This window comes from Meleagris gallopavo, chromosome 5 (assembly GCF_905368555.1).
Source record: "Meleagris gallopavo chromosome 5, MGAL_WU_HG_1.1, whole genome shotgun sequence".
NCBI classification, from domain to species: Eukaryota; Metazoa; Chordata; class Aves; order Galliformes; family Phasianidae; genus Meleagris; species Meleagris gallopavo.
Genome location: NC_139408.1, coordinates 54,122,624 through 54,144,395, shown reverse-complemented (window position 1 = coordinate 54,144,395; position 21,772 = coordinate 54,122,624). Strand labels below are relative to the sequence as shown.

Below are 21,772 nucleotides of genomic sequence, written 5' to 3'. Positions count from 1 at the left end.
TTACTGAATTCTGATGGCTAATTAAAAAGTTCAAATTCCTAATGAAAATTCTTGTTTGCTAGCCATGCAGAGGAGAGCATTGGGGCAGATGACAGCTGTGTGGCAAGGCTCGTGTTCCTGAAGATGGGCTGAGTTCATCAGGTGTCTGAGCACCCATGTAGTCCATAGGAGCAGTGAGATTCCTTATGTAGCCATTACTTTCTTGATCACTAATTATTTTCACTCTTGAAATGTGTGCATCTTTTCTGATGGTCGCTTCTCTATGAAATCATTTACTTAACACAGTTTATTTAAGGTAAATTGGTAGCAGTAAGTTAGGAGTTTGTCTTAAGAGTCACTTTTCATATTTGCCTGGGACTGTTAGCAGTAGAGACTGAAGGTATTTGAGAAAGAACAGTGTGTGTTTGTTCTGTTTTTAAACTTTACTAGTTCAACAGTCTTAAATGACTCTCCATCATCTTGTCCTGAGTGACACCAGGTATTTTACTTGCCAGTCTCAAGTGTGACCTGCTGTCTGGGTCAGCTTTTTACTGTGATTTGTAATAAATATCCTAATGCAACCTCTTTACGGTGAGAAAAGTTTGTAGGTTTTTTGCAAACTTGGAGGAACTTCAGCAAAAACTTACTCTTTACTTTCTTAATTTCTGCAGGTTTTTTTTTTTTCAGATGCTTCAAGGAAAATTAGTTTTTATGTGGGGGCTCTTATGGTATATACTAATTGCACATACAAACTATGTTCCAACCTTTGTTTTGGATCCCAGAGCTCAGAAGTTAGGAAATATTAGAAAAAGGTTTTCTCATTCAGTATAAGCTGGGTCCCTATGTATATATGATAACATATGATTATTGGCATGGAATGCCTTTTTTTTTTTTTTTTTTTTATCTTTTAGGAGTTTGTTTTGTACCATATTCAGAGAACATTTTCATCTTTATTTGATAGTCAAGTATTTATTGGACATTATCAAGCATCTGTAATGAATAATAAGCTTGTTCATTTCTTCCTTTTCTCATGGTACACAGTGACTGTGTACAAAACCTTCTGTGCTTATGTTTCTCATGTGATACAAAAGCACTGATGAGAAGAATCAAGATTTTACAGGGATCTCAGAAGTGTTCTTTGGGGGGAATGTTAGAACTTTGCCACGTACCCTTTTGTTTTTTCAACAACTTCCTTCTACAGCAAACAAAGATGAGCATTTGAGAGCCTCATCATGATGAGAAGTGTTAAAGCTGGACTGTGTTGATTCTATGAATAGCTACTGGGCATTCCAGAAAAGGAATTTGTGTTCGTTAAGGTAATTATATTTCAACTTTGCAGTATAGTTTTTAAGGTTTTAAAAGGTTTTACTTAGTGTTATGACATGGAGCACATAGGTGACAGGTAACTTGCGTAAAGCAGTGCTCTGGGCAGCTAATCCACTGAGTCATCTCAGTGCTGCTGTGCAGTATTAAAGCTGAAATTTTGATCCTGGGGGAAGGGAAACTAAGATAAAAAGAAGCAGTAGAGTTTGAAAAAGAGTGGGATTATGCGGGGCGTGGTGTCTTTTTGTTTTCCTTTTTTTTCCCCCCCTTGTTTCAGATTTGTTATGCCTTATGCCCCAACCCCCAAGCAGTTATATCTGCATGTTGGAAAGGCAGCAAGCTGCGATGCTGATGAAGGTACAGGGAGGAGGTGGGGATAAGCAACATAAGGCTGTGTTATTACTAGAAAAAATACCTCCTATGTAACTGCCTCTCTGCCTTTCCTGTGGGTCCTCTTGTTTTCTGAGAGTCTTTGGCAGTCATGCCCCTTCCCATGCAGGTTTTGTCTGCATTTTTAAGCTGAATCACGAAGAAAAATGCTGCACTCTGTCAAGCATCTGTGATTGTGCCCTTCTGACAGTACTGTTACTGCTTGTGCTCAGAACATTGAGTCTGTGTGTGCTCTGCTTTTAGCAAATACAAACTTCTGATTGGACACACATTTGTCTGCTTTGTGCATGAAGACATTGTTGACCATGCCTTTTATGTATAAGGGTGATAGGAAGGAAAAAGATGAACAGCAGTTTGGTAAAAAGTAATAAAAAGTAATAAAAGAAATTGGTGGACACATACGTGGTGACTTCCAGTTGAGTCTTCATGGTAAGTCCAGCTCATTGAAGTTCAGATATCCCCATTATTGCATGCTTGTCCTACCACGTGTTCCTACCACTTGTTTTTTTGGCATTGAAAGGTGAGCCAGTGCAGGGCTGTGATCCATTTAATGGTTTTCAACTGGATTAGCTCCTTATGCTGCTCTCAGGCAGCCGAATACAAGCTTTAGGATGTGAGTGAGGGCTGGGAAGCCAGATCAGCCTAGATTTGAAAGAAGGATGAGCTTCTGTAGGGCTAGACTGCACCTTACAATTGTAGCCATAGGTGATGCTGGTAAAAATAACTGAGAAATCTGTATGCAGTGCTCACATGCCTCCTTGATGATGGTTTCAGCACTGCACCGGGAGATCAGCAGTCCTGGTAGTGTTTGTTAAACATGAATTAACCATGTAGGTGTGTGGCAGCCATGCCCCAAAACTTTGGATGTTGGATGATCCCACACAATTTCCCCTCTGCATTCTGTGGGGGGTTAGTGTGTTTGCTTTAGTTGACAGCCTGAGCATGCAGAGGCTCCGTTTTTCTTTTGTCGAATGCTGTACAGCTTGGATTTGGATTTGGCTTAAACAAATCACAAGCAACCATCTCTTTGTATTGTGTAAAGCTGATGTTCCTGAGAATGAAAAGATCATTTGTGGGTTACTGGAAGTGCCGCAGTTTGAAAAGAGCTATGCTGAGGCAGATGCAACATTTCGCTTGGAAGCATGGTGAGAGTTTTTCAGGTCTCTTCGTAGCCCTTTCAAAGCTGGAGCAAAGGGATTCATTTTACATTGGTCTCCTGGTGTTGTCAGCAGTGTGAATGAGGTGTTTGTGCGCTGTGTTATCCAGGAGGACGATCAGTGTGTGGTACTTTGTGTGAGTGATGATTTTCATTTTGCCTGTTTTTCTTTCCTACGTAAACGGAAGGGAAGACAATGCAAAGCAGAATCTGTTTTGATTGTGGTGGGACTGATCATGAAGCAAGTCTGACATTTGATGCATCGTAGCTGTCATCACAACATGTTACTTCTGCGGACTTCTTTTAAGCATCTTTCACATCGGTAGCTGAAAAACCCTTGCAGTCTCAGCTCACGATATCTTTGCACGGGGAAAGGAGATAACCTTGAATTAGCTATAGTGTGAAAGGCAAACAAATTTGAGGGTACAGTGTGAACAAGGAAATCACAGTTTCCCCATGACTTGTTTAATGCAGCATCTCTCACTGGAGTGCTTGCTTTATTACGTGTATTCTTAGTGGAGTGGCAAGGTGGGATGGGGAGTAACACTGAGTTTAGGTGATTGTATTTGTGGTTTTTAAATCTCTGCTGTTTTTCTTTCTGTTCTTAGAGTAGAAAAGGGATGGATCCTGGGAGTGTTTTGTGTGCATGCAAGTCATTGCTGCCTGTGGTTGGGAAGCAATCCCAAAGCTCTTACCTGCTGTGTGCAGGTGCAGAGAAGGACGAGGAAAAGTCATGCTGCCTTTAGCTTCCTGAAAGTACTTTGTGTCCCTGGAGTGCTAAACTTGGGGTCTCTGCAAAGGATAATGGATGCCGTACAGGTGAGTCAGCCTTTTGTGTGGAGGTCCAGGTGCTTGACTTATTTTCAAGCTTGCATGCTAGGACACACACTGGCATTCATCACATTCGTAAACACTGCTTCAAGTTGAGGAAGGCTTTTGTCTTCTAACCTGTTTTCCTTGGTGCTCTGGCAGTGACCGGCGTGACGCATTTTCCCCAGGTGGCATCAGCAGCCTGTGAAAGCTGCAGGAAGCATTTCTGCCATGCGACCCTTGGGGCAGGGTGATCTTCAGACAGGACAAGCAAAGTCCCAAAAATAGAAACCAAAAATACAGTTATCTATAGCTGTGCCTTTAGGACAGGGAATGTAGGCTCTGTGTCTTCAGGCATCCCTTTGGGCACTGTGGTTCTTTTGCTTGTTTCTGCTCTGTGTGAATTTAATAGTTGATAATTCCTGCAGCACAGGAAGCAGTGGTGATTTTCTGTTCGTTTGTTTGTTTCCTTAGTGGTGGAAAGACCCTTGCTGGTATTGCTGAGTGGAACAAAGCGGAGTTGTAGCCTGGTGCGCTGAGTTTAGGCTCTCACTTCTATGAAGCAGTGCTTACGTTTCCCTTTAATATATATTATTCCTTTATAGCCTTTCTTTTTGAATAAGACTCGAATACTTATGTCTGCAGCAAAGTAGTGAAAAGCAGTTCTTGATCAGTTTCCCCTCCGTGTTTAGTGTAAGTATAGCCTTGCTGCTAGGATTGCTTGCAGAAAGGACTGCTGGGCAGCCCTAAATCCACACTGGCTTCCTAAGTAAAACAAAAGCTCCACAGTTACATAGGAATTACTCAGTGCATCTAATAAGAATCTTCTCAGGTGTTTGAATCTGTTTCTTGATTTTTCTCTTCTCCTTTCTGTGTAGTGTGGATGTTTGTGCTTGCTCTCTGTAGGCTGTTGTCTTACGGAGCTTGAGTTTGTGAATGATAATGAAGTCTGGTTTTAAGCACTGATGTACCTGTGGGACTGTTCAAATGAGAAGAATGGAGTGGAATCCAAAACCCTGAAGCCCACCAGAGGTTGACGTTTTGTTTCCCCTCCTTCCTTGGCCTCCTCTATTCCTAGTGGGCTCTGAAGCAAACTCCAGCAGTTGCCTCAAGGATTAGACCAGTTTTTTTTTTTTTTAAGTAGTAAAATAGATCTGAATATAGTCAACTTTTGACATGTTATGTCTGAGAAAGTTAAAATGCGTCTATAGGCTGTAAACTGTTGTATAGGCAATGGTGAAGTAGTGAGTTTTAACACGCCTCTTGAATGGGTACCCCAGGGATGGAAAAAGTGACTGAACTGTATACTGTCAAAAACAAAGAACAACTTTTGGTTTGGCCGCTTCGTGGACCGCTTAGCTCCACTTGAAACTGGTTTTGCTATAGATTGCTGCAGCAGGAGCAGTTTGTCCTTAGTGTCAGCTGTTTGCTGTGTGGGTGGGGGACGGTGCAGGTGCTGCTGGCACTTGGGGCTGTTTGTGCCCTCAGTGAGAAATTCCTGCCTCGCCAGCAGAACCAAAACACGCTATTATCTTATTAGTGCATTCACTCTTAATGCATGAGCCCGCATTACACTTTAAGCTACCTTTATTATGTACATTCCCACAGTTTTAACTCTTTATCATTTAAAGCTCATGAGAAATTGACTGAGACTTAATTGCACCCATAGGGTCTTGATAAGAGTTCGGTGTGATTGTATCTGTGTGGTTGCAGGCTGAGAGGTGTGAGCATTAATGTCAGGCCTTCAACAGACGAGGAGAGGCAGGAGATGCTCCTGCTGCCCCTTCCTCCATGAGAGCACCTTCAGATAAAAGGTAAACGTTGACCATCAGTGACAGCTGATCAGCTAGAAAGGTCCCCCTGCCTGTATTTTAATGGCTCTAATTTTTCTTAAAGAACACATGGCATGCTTCAGTTCCATCATTTGAAAGTTTTGCAGCCTGCTCTTTGGCAGTTTTGCTGACTATTGTATAGATTGCTATTAGAAGTGATATTTTTGTGGGTTATTTTTTTTGTGTAAGCATATACATCCTTAATCCACCTGAGTCATGCATTCTATTTTTAATATACAATGGTTTTGAAGACTCAATGTGCCAGGATTGGTGCTGATGTAGTGTGAATGAAGTGACATGGAGAGGCCTCCTTGAAGGGGGGAAAAAGAAGGGCCAGTTACATACTCTGCAGGATCACTGAATTCATGTACATGTATATATATATATATTTTTTAATGAGCACAATAGGCAGGAAATTGTTTTGGGGCTGACACCCCCTTCCTGCACCCCACTGAGCTGCATTGCTGGAGGAAGGTGACCATGGTGGGACAGCAGGTTAAGGCTTGTCTGTAGAACACCATTGTGGGTAGAACTGTGTTGCTTCCCACCTTGAGTTAAGCCACTTTAGTAATGTGACCTGTCCTCTGATTTTTATATTATCTTTTTTTTTTTTTTTTAAGGCCAAGCATATTTTTTGCAGGGGAATTTTGTTCAACTGGTTAACCCTGTATGATTCTGTGAGTGCCACCAAACTTGTTTTACAGGGTTCTCCAAGAAAGCCATCCAGCATGGGATTCCAGTCGTTGCAGTTGAACAGTAATGTAGCAGTAACCCAACAGTCTGCATGTAGCTGCTCTTCAGATTCAGCTGTTGTGCAACAGCCCCATAGTCACCAACTGCAGCTCTGTACTGGGTTCTGGCTTCTTGGGGTCTGTGCAACTTCTTTGTGAGCATTGGGCTCTACAGGCAGCCTGTGCCTTCCTCACATCTGGATCCCTTCATGATTTGTGACTGGTAAACCTGGCTATGTCCTTTGTGGAAGTGGGTAAGATGGTGGTTTTTCTGGAGAGTGTCGCAATGCTAAGCTTGTGCTTCCAGGTTTGAGGAGAACAGAGGTTTGTGTGGAGAGGAACCTCAGCCAACAGGCTGAAAACCAGTCCTGAAGAGGCCTTGTTTGCCCAGGGTGTCCCTGTTGGACGTCAGTGGCAAATTGTGCTTAAAGTTTGCAGGATTGAGCCAATAATTCAGACTCATATATAATTCTCTGAAATGATGATAGTAAATAATTCACAGTCTGGAATCTCCTTATAGATGTAGTCAAGAAAACTTTATGCTTTGTGTACACAGTTTCTCTGGCCTACTTTTGGAGTGGGCACCTCCACAATGTTAGAAACTGGCGAGGTTCCTCATTTCTGAGCGTCCTATCCTTTTGTTTTGAGGTTTCTTTACTGGACCCCCAACCTGTTGGTCACAATTTAGAGGGCTGTTGCTTTTCTGAAGGATCTGCAGAACCCCAGATTTGCTTGGAGAATGGCTTACTATTCAAATGTCATTGGGAGCATTTGAAAACCATAAAACTGTGTATTCAAAGGCTTCCAGTCTTTCTGGGGATATGTGCTCAAGGCTGTATTCTCCTGATTAGTTTTAATTTGACTGATTTTAGCAGTGCTAGATAGTATCAAGTGTTTATTGTGTGCAGTTTATATGGATAAGGAAAGTAGCAGTGGCTGTTTCTCAGAATAGGAACAATGTTTTTAATGCAGCTGTTGTGATCCCAATCCAAAATAGGTGCACAGATCTCTAATTATGAACAGTGTGGTGTTTATGAGAAAACCTGCAGCATTGTTGAATGCTTCACAGCTGATGTTTGGGTGAAACAGATAAGCTCAAGTATTGTCTAGAACTGATCATCTGTGTCTTGGGGTATTTGTTTCCTTATGTATTTTTGACAGCCCTGTACTCAATCAGTGGGGACCTGTGGGGTGCAGAGCTCTGCTGCCTGGGTAATGATGGCCATGGGTTGGCTGTGAGCCACCCAACAGTTCTATGCTCCAACTCCAAATAAAGAGGAACAGATTTGTGGATATTTGTCTCACTTCAAAGTTTTGGACAAAAATTAGAATGTGAAAAGCTGGTAAATGTGGGGGGGAGATGCAGCTGTGTGCTACCCTGCCTGTGGCCTGAGTTGTCTCTTGTCTGAGTGCTTGCGTCCACTGCAGGGTAACAGCTCTGGGTGTGCTGATCTGTGAGCTTTGTGGCATATAGTGCATGTGGATAGAAGTACAAACAGGAGTATCATGCATCGTGCTGCTTTTTCTGTGCCACTAAAGGGAGTAGAATATATAGCAGATATATCTTATATATAGCACATACATCTTCATCGTGATTAAATAGTTTGAGACGTGCTGCAACTTTGGGAGAAGAATTTATGTTACCTCTTTGGTGAGTAAAATATTTGCTTACTTTGTCATGTTTGATAACCTTTGAAGGTACCTCTAGCTTTATGGAACAGGGTTGGGTTTTTGTCCCCTACAATCTTTAGGAAATGTTTGAGATGCCAGAGTAGCTAATAAAGGCCTGGCACGTGTCCTCCTTGTTTTTATTTAATACCTTCCTCTATGAAGAGTTGCACTGGGTATGACCACTTTCCTTGCTTTCAGAAAGTTTTGAGTAGTAATAACAAGTTGGTATTAACCAACTTGGTTATTGTATTAAAATAGCAATTGCTGTTTGTTTTTAAGCTCAGAGTCAGGGAAAAATATGTGCTTCTTAAAAACTTTGATTTGATTTTAAATGATTATGTTTGCAATGCAAAGAAGTGCTTCCTAGCTGGCTTTAAGTAGGTTAGGATCTGTGCTGCCCTTAAAAGAGAAATTGCAGACTGACCTGCTTGGTGGCCAGCACGGGGGGAGGCTTTGCTCTTTTCTCTCTATTTAAAAAGAAAAAACTCAATGTTTATTTTTGAGATTGTTTCACACATTGTATATGATATATATTACATAATGCTGTATATATACATTGCATATTGTAGGGTATTTCAAGACATCCCTGAAATATTTATCATGCTGTGTCCCACTAAGAATGTAATCTTAAGGTCTCCACTGTTTACGAAGCACAGTCTATATTTTATCTCATGCTGAGTAAAGATGTGATAATGGTTGTTTAGGGATTATGTGAAAATGAAGTGAGGAATGACCCTTAAAAATTGGTAGGAAGTAGGAGATTCCCAAATGAGAAGAGGGAGGGGGAAGCAGTTTGATTTGCTACTGCTGGGGTTTTCTGAAGGATGCTCCTTTGCACATATGCAGAGGAAAATGGAGTTTGGTGAGATTAAAAAAAAAAAAAATCACAAAAACTTTATTTTTTTCATTTTATTTTATTTTTTTAATTTTTAGAATAAAATCTGCTTGGTTACAGATAGTAGATGAAAACCTGTAAGTCTAACTTGCCTGTGCCATTTGGGGCAGATGCGCAGATATCAACTACTCAGTGGAAATGCAGGGAATGACCCCAGTGGGCCCTTCCAGCCTTGGCTGTGTGTGGTTATTTTGAAGTGAACTTGTTCAGCAAGCAGTGAATTGCTTGTTAGATTTTTTTTTTTTTAATGGTTGACTTGCCAAATACGTGCCATTTCATCTTATGTTTCTCTCTACGTTTTCAAAAATGGAAGTACACAAACCTTTCTCTCTTTGTCATTTTTTTTCCTATTGCCAACCTTTCACTTGAAAAAGTACTCAAACCTGTCAAGGATTGAGTCTTGGTGTGGGTGCAAGATGGCAATAAAATGTTGGTCCTTTTTATTTTCCTTTAATGAGCTTTTCTGCAGCTTTCAATATTAACCATCGTTTAGGCTCAGCTCTGTCAGCTGTTTAAGGACTGTGTAAAGGTCATTCTTCCTTCTCTCACGTTCTTTCACATTGTTACAGCAGAGGCAAGAAAGCTTTAGCAAGCCACTCTGAACATGGCTGTAGGTCAGGCAATTAAGAACAGTCCAATCAACTGGAATTCCAGTAGAGAATTGGGATTAAGTTACCTACACTTACCTGGCACACCTGCATCCTTACTGTTGAAAGGGTGCTGCTGCCTTTGGCCTCTCTCACCAAATGGCAGCAGTCTTGAGGTGGTTTGTGCACTAAGTCCACATAGGGCTGATGAAGAGGAGGGAACGACGAGCTGCTGAGACATGACCACCAGCTTTTACTGCACAGAAACCATCCATCTAGACTTGTTTTGCTTCCAAGCTGAGACGTGTCCTAGTGCAAAGTGTGCAGAAGTAAGCATCAGCTAATGTATATTTGCTAACAGAGATTTTTTTCTACTTATTCTGTATAAGTATATATTCTGTTTGAATATATATCTGTTGCTTATGTATTAAATTGCTGTACTATCTGAAATAAGACAAGCAAAGAATGCTTGCTCTCTTTCTTTGGTGCTGTTTTATCAGTTGCTAAGGTCAGACAAACAAAACGATATGATTTTACCCTCTCCCCTTTTCCAGGTGAAAAAAATTGACCCAAGTGGATCAAGCTTGGATCTCTGAGACATTCACATATCATGTTTTATGCCAGATAAGATAAATGATTTGGTTATTGATGGGAGAATATGAATCTGTAATTTAAGAACGAGTGCTTCACTTTGACGGTTAGGAGTTATTTCTGTTAAGAGCAGATGCTAGAACATCTGTGCTGTGCATGTTGCTTTAAAAACAGAACTAGAACAAGCAGCTAGGACCATAGATAGGACTGGATGACCTCTTCTTGATTAGTAATTCAAATTGTTTTCAAGACACAACCAGGTCTTAAAGTCTTCCTCATGCGCTTACTAAATTCCATTGTGATTTTTGCAGTGCTCCTGCTCTACTCTCACTGTTGTGGATGGTAGAGACTAAGATTTCCAGTGTGAAGCTTCCAACAACTGATAAGGCCTGCTAATTCTAACTGTTCTTTATTTATGTAATTAGTATTCTTTTTTAAATTAGTGTACAGAAGTGTCTTGTTCCACTCCTCGGTGCTTTAAAAAAGACAATCTCCCATAGCTTTGTGACTTTTTTCAAATGCATGAATTTGTTTGTGTTTCCTTCTGTTTCTCTTGTGGAAGCACTTGCCTGCAAAGTAACCCCGCAATAATATGACAGGGGCTCTGGGTCTTTTATTTTTATCAGTTTTGATGAATAGTTGCAATCCTTTATCTGCTACCCTGTCTGTTCTTCTTGTATTGCTTGTGGTAACTGTGCCTTGAGTCATCTCTCGGGAGGGATGTTGATGAAGCAGCCGAGGGTACCCTCAAGTAAAGAAGGATGCTTATTACATCCTATTCTCTTTCCTTATGCTTCTGGATCAAGGTAAAAGAATGTCATAAAAGCTTTGGGAGAGGGAAGGGAAGGACACATTTTAATAGACAGCATTGCGTGCTCTCAAATTCAAAGCTTAGGAAGGAAACTTTTTATGCTGCCTCTCAGAGGCTCTCCCCAGTACCTTGATGCTGGGTCCTGTTTGATCTCAAACAGCATCTCCTGGGGCCTGGCTCTGCTGGGCATCTTCCACTTCAATCTGCTGCGGTTACTTTGATGGGCACTTGTGAGGAAGTCTTTTCCAGGGGAAGTATTCCTCCAAGGGCTGAGATGTTGCGTCTCAGATAGCTGTAAAAGTGTGCTTCAGGCTGCCTGGAAATGTTGTGGGGTCTTCTCCTTGGAGACCTTCAGAAGCTGCCTGGATGCAGGCCTGGGCACCCTGAGCCAGAGGCACCCAGAGGGCCCTGCCAGCCTCAGCCATGCTGTGATTCCATGCTGGACACTGTGGAGGGCCTTTTATTTTCAGAGCTTTCAAAGCTGTGCGCCTACATCAGCTTCAGTTGCTGCAGTGCCTCCTTGTTCTTTGCAGCCCAACTGTTCTGCTGCGATGCTCGTGTTCCATGCGTAGCCTCAGCCAAGGGATCCATGGCTGTCAGTACCAACTGTGTGTAAATACAGTGGTGTGAGCTGCCTGAATGTGAATGCTGTTTGTGGGATGCCCTGACCTGTCTGCAGGAAGTCTGGCTGCCAGACTTGTTAGGGCCTGGAGCTCGTTCATGGGTTCTTCTTGTTCTGCTTGGAGATGGGATCTGCCAAGCTTTTGAGGTACGTGGCATTACTCATACAGCCCTTCACCGTTCTGGGCGCTGGCATCCTCTGATGCTGAACACAACTCCCCTTCCAGCTTCAGCTTCCCCAAGGAATGATTCTGAAATGAGTCTGCCTTTCAAGCCCTTCATGGCATAGCGTGATATACTTATTGCTCTGACTGTGATTTTATATTTGGCAACATACTGCTTAAGTGTTCTCACCCTCGTTGCCGGTTCCTGTTTTCACTTTGCCCTTTGCTATGTGCTGGTATAAGCATTTGTGAGCTATGTGGTGAACCAAATGGGTGAGTTTGTCTGGCAGGAAAAAAACTCAGCAAATAACCGTGTGGCTGCATGAGTGTTTGTTTCTGGCCTGTGAGACATGGCAGCAGGGAAGAGATGTTGTGCAGCAGGGTGAAGGGAGATGAACAGCTTCTTTGGAACTGCTGCTGGCTCAGCACATAGAAATGCAAGTGTTGGCTTCCTCTGTTGAACCTACAAAATCAAGGTTGTGAAGACATTTGCTGCTCATGGGAATGGGAGTTGGTGTCTCACAACTTACTTGGTCACTAGTTTTTAACAGCAATGAATGAAACTATTTATCTAAAACTACTTATCTGAAAGGAAATAGTTGATTGCTTTCTATCATAAAACAGGAGCTAGCACAGAGCACTTTAAAAGCACAACCTGCTGTGACTTTCAAGCCAAGGAAACCTAATGGTTCTTCCTTATACGCTGCTCTTTGAGCACCAGCAGTGTTCTGAGTGCTGTCAGGACTGGAAGTTGTCTTTGTTCGAATAGACCTGTTTAGCTGTTACATAGTACGTGTGTCCACGGTATCTCACTGAGTTTGAATAGTTCATGGAAACCAGACTGTGTAGTTTTTATGCTAAGGGTGAAATACAAGTCAGTGCTTTTGGCAGAAATTTGGCTTGGTTCCTCCCAAAGGCCAAGAGAGAGGAGCCAACATATGCAGAGCATTCAGCAGGTATGTCTGCAAGAGATTGGTAAAGGTTTTGATTTTGAGAAATCTTGCTTTGGAGATGGTTTTAAAAACCATGCTTGCATGCTTCCTATTGAGACCCCAGACCACTGTTGTTTTTATGGAAAACCTTGGGCATATGCCCAGTTCTCTTGCAGATGTGCGTTTTATCAACTTTATCTTCTTACTGTCTGAGATTAGACATGAAATGTGGGAGTGTCTTGTGACAAGCCCTCAGTATTGTGGTCAGGATATCATATTATGCCTTTAATACCATTTTAATTTATATTCCACTTTCTACTGTACAGCCTTATTTCTTTGTCTTGCTTCTACATGCTGTTGTTACAATGTAAGTTGCATTGCAGGGACAGAACAAAAGCTAGAAGCTTTGTTTTAACTCAAGCAAAATATTTCTTGTGACTATTTTGGATCCATAAAGTGCATATTTTCTATTATGTGTTTTAGTTTTTCAAGTGAGACTTCTGCTATTTGCAGGTGTTCTATAAGCCAATGCAAGGCCTGCCCATGGTGGTGCAGGAGTTCCTCCCGTGTCAGAGATGCTGTAGGGCAGCGTGTCCTGTATGGAGCTTGGTGTGAGAGCCTGAACTTGGGAACGATAAGCGTGTTTGTCCTGGGTGCCGTGAGCCAAGGGGTGCATTGAATTGGACCCCGTGTGAAAGGTATGGGCTTTGTAGGTTTAAGGCAGATGTGGAGAATTTCGTAATTGGGTCTTAGGGTCAGGTGTTCCGTGGGCAGCTCCTAATCCTGGAAGCAACCAAGCCTGATGTTTATTGAGAACCTGAAAAACTTGCGAAAGTTCTTACTGAAAGAGAATAAAACAGAAGAAAAGGGTTATTGACATAGTTGAATTATTATTTTAGTGCATGTGTTTGCCCAGTCGACTGTAATGGATTTGAAGTCGTTATTCTGGTGCATTGGGTAAATTCTCTATCGATTTTGGTATGCCTAGTCATTGTGAAAACACTTATTTCTCAATGCCATGCAGCTGCTTGCGAATTGTCAAGAATTGGCCTTTCAAGTATTGGCTTGTCATCTCGACTCAATTGAGATAAATGTGCCATAAGATACGTTTTCATTATTGTGTGCTTAACTGATTATGCAGCAGTATCTCATGAAGAACCGCTTTTATTTAAACAGCAGTGGAAATATTTTCTATGCGCTTGAGGGGTCCAAAAAGAAAAAAAAAAAAAAAAGTCTCATGTTCTGAGTTAGTTAAGTTTCAGTTTGCTGCAAAACTCCCTTATCGGTCCAAGCCACTTGAAATGGTTTTGTAATGGAGATGTTGAAACACAATGGCTGGTGGAAGTGTTTCTGTTTATTATTAATTCATGCCCAATGTCTTTTTTTTTTTTTTTTTTTTTTTTTTTTTTTTTTGGCTTTCAATGCCACTCATTCAAGGCTGTAGTTCAACTACAACCTGGTCTGCTTTCTGGTAAGTGCAGGTGGGATGAGCTGGGCTGTAATGTTTGCAGAATGGCCCGGGCATGTGTCTGGGTATTTGGAAAATATGGTTAACTGGGGCTGAGTATCTTTGGGATTCTTGAGGTATCTGGGTTCATTTCACCTCCTTCTTTCTGCAGTAGAACTCGTCTGACAGAACAAAATTGAAACAAAAGTCTGTGTGCATCCTTTTCCCTAAAGGTATAAATAATCTAAAAGAAAGATGGTATACTTGGCAGATGATGCTGAGAATTGACATGATAGATATAGACCGAGTACCAGAGCCTTTTGTTTTGGTTATACTTTGTTGTTTACAAGAGGGGTTAAGATCAGCTCTCTAGGGTCTCACTATTTTTGTGGGAAAAAAATAATTTGGAAGTGGTTTCTGAAGTTCAGGCTTGCAGTGCATGTTACTGTGGGCTGAGCAGGGTTGGGGCTGCAGGCAACTGAATATAGCTTATAAAGTGTTACATTCTCTTCTGTTGGTGGATAGAACTGTGATTTCTACCCATAAGCTGAGATGTCTTACTGCCATAATGAGCTCACTGACGTGTGCCATTGCAGTCACGCTTCTTTCTCTTCTCTCTGTTTTTGATCCCTAACCTGTAATGTAGCATTCAACAAACTAATTGCGTTTGTTTGGATCCCAGAGCTGCTTGGATCAATGAAAGTTCATCGTTGCTGCAGACTCCAGGAAGAAGCTGCCTTCTAGGATGTACCTCTTAGTCCATCAACTTGGTTTTGGAAAACAAACCTGCAACGGCCAATTGCAAATAGTAGATGAGCTCTTGGCTATGTGGTAGAAACCTCTGTGGGTTCTGAGCACTTGCTAAACGTACTGGAGGTTGTGAAACAAACAGGTCTAGTGGCTGCATGCTCCACATTGTGCCATGTATGTCCTTACAGGACTCAAAACAGTCTAATCTGAGCTGAACAAAAAGCCTGTGAATGTCCTTAGAAGCCTCTTTGATTTAAAAATGGGGATGTCTCTCTGTAAGCTTTCTCATGTGTGGCTTTTTGTCCTGTTTGTTTTTAATGTTCCCTGTCCATAAATCAAGGATCATTCCATTTCTGTAAGTAAATTTCCATCTGACATCAGAATTGAGGAACAAGTGAAAACACATCTTATTTTTTATTTTTTATTTTTTTATTTTTGCTGATACTTTCCATTTCATTTGTTTGGAGTTCAAGTCTTGGCTCTGTACAGAAGACTGTATCATTATGTTTTTAATATAAACTTTTCCATAGTAGACAGGATGGTTTGTTTTGCCTGTTAGTTTAAATTACAGAAACATCTTGGTTATAAAAGCTGAAAAAGAGGGCCTTAGAGATTCTAAATACTTGATTCTGGTTAACGAGCGTATCTACTAAAAATAGCCCTTGTGAAGAAGGTCAGTAACTCATTTTTTAATATTCCCAGTCAACAGCAACAGCAATAAAGATTTTCTTTCTGAACTGATTAATGGCTGCGTATCAAAGCCCTGAAATTTTTTTGCTCTGGTCAGCAGAATCTAAAATTTAAAAAGGGAGGGTATTTAGTGCTCGGCTTGTGAGAATGGCTCTTCCTTTATTCTGTTTTGTTTGCTCTCTTGCCAGCCAAGCTAGAAAAATAAGCAGTGCTGTGGAGCTGCGCTTGCGTTGGGCCATCCGCGTCTGTCTGGATGTGCCAGGGGCTCCCCTGCTTATCTCTTGTCCTCTCTGCACCAAGTTTGCGTGGAGGAACTTCTGCTCTTTTTCTGCAATGCATTTAAAACATTTTTCGTATGATCCCGAAGCCCTTGAACACGGAGACGTGTGTAAGGCGTGCTGTGCTTTGTGCAGCGGTGCTGCCAAACCACCGAGCTGCGTTATTGCTGCTGTCCTCAAAAATGTGCATCGCTGCAGACTGCTTAGGCTGAGCAGTGCCTTCATGGGGATGGAAGGGAAGGCAAATACAGAGCAAACCCATCTCCGGTGTACTGCCGTTCAGTATCCTGTTGTGGATACTTTGTTTTTCCAGGAGATGAGGTGGGCTCGCTTGCCAGGAGTTCCAGAGATCGCTATTCTGCTCCAGGAGTGAGGAGGAGCTGTGGGACCCATCGTGCTTCCATCACTGGGGCATAGACAGCTCTGCTGGGGTTGAGTTTGGGTCTGAACGGGTGCATTAAACCCATGGGGAGATGGAGAGAAGGCAGGGCTTGGGCTTGGTCCCGTCCTGGCCTGTATAACCACTTCTGTGTTCAAAAGGAATGAATGTAAGCATGGATGTGTGTGAGTGAGAAAGAACTCAATCACCTGATACGGGATTCCCCTTGTGAAGTTTGCACTCATCTTTTGTTTTAAATTTATTTTTTAAATGTAATTTTTATAGGAGAGCAGCTTTCTAGCCTTAGGAGCACTGCTCCCAGTTTGGGCAGGCACTGAAGCACTCGGATGGAGTGCTTGTGCAAGGAGGGGTGTTTTCCCTCGCTGGGTCCTGCGTAAACTTGAAATGTCTTTGATTTGGGGAAGAGAGAGGGGAAAAAGGTGAAGTAGTTTCAGGTGCTACTGTCTGTGCATAACATCTCGCACAGGGAGACCCTGTTCTGTTGGTCCTTAGGCAACGCTGTGATAAAAACAAATCAAACACCTGCGCTTGGATCCTCTTGCCAAGTTCTGGAGCTTTGCTCACCCTTTTTTATAACTTAAAAATAGGAAGGAGGAGACAAGGTTGTTGGTTTTTTTTTTTTTCTTTTTTTTTTTCTTTCCAAGTGCTGTGGTTGCTGTGTTGAAAGGTGTACAAACAGCACTGGCTGCCAGAATGCAGGAGACAGTGAAACTGTCCTTGTGTGCAGGGCTGCTGCAGGCATGGGCCAGTTGTGGGAAGGAGAAGGAGCCTTTCCTCTCTTCCATTTAGTGTTGCTTAACAGGGAGTTAAAATACCTCCCTAAAGCAGCCTGAGCTCATGTCCTCGTAACTTCTGACTTTCAGACATAGCTTGCTGAAAGGTTTGCTTTTCCCTTTCCCAGCTAAAGTGTTTTTAAATGCATTTGTTTCTCTAACCAGAGGAATGCCAGAGCAGGAAAATCTCGAGGTAAATCCAACATTTGCTCTTTAGTGCAGTCAGCTGCAAGATGCATTACAGAGCTGGAGTTCTACTCCTGTTAACAAACAAAATTGCACTTTTTTTTTTTTTTTTAAATTGTTGGATACAATCACGTTTGTTTTACACTTTCTAATCTCCCAAACAGCAGCTGAGCAAAACTGGTTGGTAGTAGTCAGCTCTGCCTCTGTGTGTACTGGAACCAGTCTAGTTAGGAGCTGGTCCACGGGGTGGAAGTTCTGTTTAAGATCCTTTGCAGCCACGTCAGTACTGCTTCCCTTAACTTGTTTAGATTTTGTGCTGAGTTGAAGGCACAGCACAGCCCTTAATGTACGACTGTCTTGGCTTCAATATGCCCAGGTTATAAATAGACTCCCCTTACCCCCCTTGGCAGTAGGAAATGACTGCAGCAGGTGTTGTCCTCTGCTAGAAATTTGCACTTATTCATACCCAAGTACTTTTTATACAGTAACTTAGCTCCTAGTGTGCTCTTCCTTTCTTAAATGCCCGCTGACATGCTAGTTACTGTCATGCTAAAATCTGAAATCTCCATTAAGATAGAAGAAATAAAGCCCGAAGGGTATTTTTTATTGTTTTGCACCTCTGTAAGGCACTTATTTACATGCAATTTTGAAAGTATTAACAGAAAGTGTGGGAGAGGTGCAGAACGTTGGGCACAGGTAAAAATGGTATAGGGATTCTTTTGGGTTCCTTTCTTCGTATTGGGCTGGAGTTCAGCTGGGTATTTGCAGTAGTTCCTCCACAGTAATGCTGGTAAGGGTTAGGGTTAGGGAAGGCTCTGGGCAGGATCTGGGATCCCCCCTCGTGCTGAGAAAATAAACGGGGCTTTTTGTGTGGCAAGGTAGTGCTCAGAGTAAATAAGGATATAGCAGCCTGCTTCGTGTGAAATGAGTTTGGTATCAATAAACAAACTTCCTCGTGACACAAAACCCATCATTGTGTTTGGATTAGTTTTCAGGCTCAGCAAAGAGGTGAAGTTGTTTGGGCAGGGTGAGTGAATGCCTTTGTGCTGCTGAGGTTGTTTCCTTCCAGGCATGGTGCAGAACCCTTGCTTTTGTGCAGGTGTTGGGTGCTTTGGGAAGAACAGCAGAATTTGAAGTGACAGTGTGCAAAAAGTGAAAGAAAGGGGAGATGTGGTGCTTGTTTAGAGAGTGTGTGCAATAAAAAAGGGAGTCCATCAAGTCTTTCATTTACAATTTAACGTGTATGTGCCTCTACATCCTTCTCCCTCAGATGTGAGAGCTGCGTGGAGCTGCTGTTCGTGAGAGGGGCTGGGAACTGCCATGAGTGCGATACACCGCTGCGGAAGAGTAACTTCAGGGTACAGCTCTTCGACGATCCTGCTGTTGACAAGGAAGTGGAAATTCGTAAGAAAGTGCTGAAAATGTGAGTGTCACCAGTTAAAAGACCAGAATATGGATCTGTTTCATGGCTCCTATTTTGAAAAATTGTCTTATTTTTCCAGTAGCTATTCAAAAACAAACCAATAAAAACTCTTAAAACCCAACACCACAACTTAACTTGACTCCATTTAACGTTGAGTGATTACAGAGAATCTGACTTTGTGCAACGACTGAGGAATGAAGTCTCAACTTAGCCTGGAGGAATTCCTGCTTAGCGTTAGAAAATGTTGGGTGTTTCTGTGTGGGGTATTTGGCAAAGACCTGCCTCCCAAATGGAGATGATTTCATGCTGAGGACCACAGCTGCTTTCCCTTTGAGGGGGTGAACATGGGAGTGGGGCAGAATTAGGACCTGGATTGTTTTGTTGCCTGGGGACCTGTTTGGAGAACTGAAGGCTAGTTCCCTTCCAAATGAAAATGGGCAAAAGAGAGGCTGTGTTCACATTGTTTTCCACACAGCAATTGTTAGCGGAAACCATTGCTTACAAGCATTGTGTTGTGAGACAATCATGTGGATTTGAGAGCTCTTGGAGTTGAGATAAATTGCATCTCAAGTTGTATCTCATGTCTTGTGGCCATGAAACAATATTTTACAAGGAAAAAGCACTTGATGAGTGCTGAAAGAAAGGCTGATGGAATGTAGCAAACTTGGACAGAGGTGTGCAAGAGGGAACACACAGGTAAAGCTTGGCAGCCTTTGTCTAAGATTTAGTGAAGACTTGGACTAAATGAATCTTATGATATTGCTGAGATGTAGGAAAATTGCTTCACTGAATACCAAGATGCTGATGTGGAAAGTAATAATTTTGAGGTTTGATTATAAAGTCTACTGAAGCTAACAAAAGTTAAATTGGAATAAAGTCAACTTGGTTGACTAAAGACAAAAAGAAGCATAGTTAGAACAGAAAATGTTGTAAAATACTTGGCCTGCTTGGATTTGCCAGATTAATTTTTAGTAGACAGAAAAAAAAAACCCCTCCAAATTGGAATTGTGCCTGAGTTCTCAGAATTTGATTTTTGTATTTCTAGGTGTCATGTGTCTTGCTCTGCTGCAGAGCAGGCAGAATCTATATTTTTTTGTGAAAGCCTACGTATCTTGATTTTTGAGAGCTTGTCCGTGTTCTAGCCAGACTGTTGTCCCTTTTTCCAGCTACAAAGAGTTGGATAAATGAGTTCTGGAAGGATCTATTGATATGGAGTAAGATAATCATGTAGCACTTTGAGTTTGCTGCTGACATAAGCTTTCTTCTGTTGGCAAAAAGCCCAACTCTCTTTTCCGATACTTGTACAAAAAAAAGTTTTCTTGTGGGTGTTGCTGTTGTTTCTGCCTTTAGCAGGTTTTTCATGATGACAGGTTGGCTTGGAATAACAATGAACTAGGTTTTATGCTTCTGTTTACCTGAACTGCTGAAAAAGGAGCCTACAAATAGTAGGGAAAGATAGCACTGATTTGTACCAGACTGTCTCCTTTCCAAGCACTTCTGTCTCATTTTAAAGACTCTGTACGTTGGTCCGTTGTGGGAGCGACAAAGAACACTGTTGATAAAACTAGGTCAATACTTAATATGCTTGCAGCAAGAGCCTTGCTGAATTGAAATTTCATCTGTGTGCATTAAATAAACGATTGTTTCTCCTTTCTCAAAGATACAATAAAAGAGAGGATGACTTTCCCAGCCTAAGTGAATATAATGATTTCCTGGAAGAAATAGAAGAAATTGGTAAGTCTTTATGCTTGCATCTTTGATGTGCTGTGCTCATGAGACCATAGACCTTTATCTTGACAAGCTGCCTATGAGAATGTCTAAGTTGGGTTCCTGTAATAGGATTTATTATAGTATCAGATGTTTATCTAATTACTTTTTTTCCTGTATATTTTAACCATATTTGCTGAACTGTAGGGCGTTGTGAAGTAAAACATTTTATCTTCCAAAGGAAAAACACAATTCAAAGTGGAAGTAGTCTTTATAGCTAGAAAAGGAGGGCTTGCAAGCGGTTGTCGGGGCTGCACAGGGAAAGATTAAACAGAAGAGAAATTGAAATTTTCATTATACGCCTCCATTAGCTTTATCTACCATGACAGAAGCCATATGGTGTCTTTCATCAGTTTTGCTTCTGCAAGTTACAGTAGTTGAAGCTGCTTTGAAGCTGATGACCTTACATACCACTGTGGTAGCATTTTGTGTTGCTGTGCAGAAGAAGAAGGTTTAGGAACAGACGTTGATTTCTTTTTCTTTGGTTTAGTTGAAGTAGAACTTTGCCCTTTGGAAGGGGCCTATGTTATCAACAGAGTTTATTTTTTTTCTTAGTTAGGGTGACTTGTGATTTATGGTGGAGTGATGGATTTTGCTTAGAAAAACATGGATGTGTTCAAAGGAGAGACTCCTAAATGGTTTGCTTCTTGGTTTTATAGACTGTTCTTTTTTCTATCCTGGAGGATGAAGAGGTGGCTTAAAATGTGCAGAAAAGGCAGTGAATGCCATTTGAAGGAAGTCATGGAGATGCTGTTTTTCAAAGGAGCCCTTGCTCCTTTTTGTACGAAGGCATTTTGTAGAAACATATCCAGTACACTTACTGCTGTGAGTGATGTGTCATGTTTTTGTTGGCATAAGAAGGCTGAGGCTGGAGAGCTAAATCGTGTGGCTGGGAAACACCAAGCACACTCATATGGGTCCAAATATCTGGAGGAGACAATGTGGGTGTAGTTCTGTTTGTATATGTTTTGGATGGTGTAGAGGAAGGAGAGGGTGAATAGAAAGAATGATTACAGCTTAGCCAGAGGATTCTGGAAGAGTCTCTGCACACACAGAAAGGGAAACTGCTTTGTATTTATGTAGTTTTAAGTACATGTTTCCCACTTACTGCTTTATGTGATATTTTGGTACCTGCAACAAGAGAGCTGAAGTTTTGCCTGAAAACTCCAGAACCTTGTCAATTTGTGCAGCATGTGATGATTCCCCAGCTCTTGGGATTAGGTGGTTAAATTTCAGATGATTCCGGAGCCTCTGATAGCAATTTGCTTTAGAAGCAACAGAACTTGCAGCTGATCCTCGTAACCTTGTGAAGAAGAGTGAACTTGTTTGCAGGACCAGCACAATTACAGACATACCACGTAGGAGCTCAGTAAATGCATGCCAGGAATTGAAGTTAGTTGCTGGAGCAGGACACCTAAAACACCTGAAAGGTCTAGAAAGATGAAATACCTCCTTCCTGCAGCCAGGGTTGTTTGAGGAAGGAAGGGATGCAGTCAAAAGGCTCTTAATCTTCCCAGTTACAGGAGTAATTTATGATCTACTAATGTACTGTAGATCCAGAATCC

The 21,772-nt window shown here is 41.8% G+C and overlaps 1 protein-coding gene across 6 annotated transcripts in view; it reads left to right on the top strand.

The window, feature by feature from the left end:
- The window catches only part of MNAT1 (MNAT1 component of CDK activating kinase), a 115,870-nt gene that overhangs the window by 13,219 nt on the left and 80,879 nt on the right, over positions 1 to 21,772 (top strand). For 5 of the 6 annotated variants that reach the window (XM_085225815.1, XM_003206785.5, XM_085225812.1 and 2 more), the window contains exons 2-3: positions 18,288 to 18,440; positions 20,101 to 20,174. Coding sequence is in view for 4 of the 6 variants with exons in the window: in XM_003206785.5 (XP_003206833.2) it covers positions 18,288 to 18,440; positions 20,101 to 20,174 (227 nt within the window). In the remaining 2 variants the exon portion in view is untranslated. Of the gene's footprint in view, positions 1 to 3,498; positions 3,668 to 18,287; positions 18,441 to 20,100; positions 20,175 to 21,772 lie in introns of those variants that run through there. The other variant, XM_085225813.1, reaches the window with a different exon arrangement.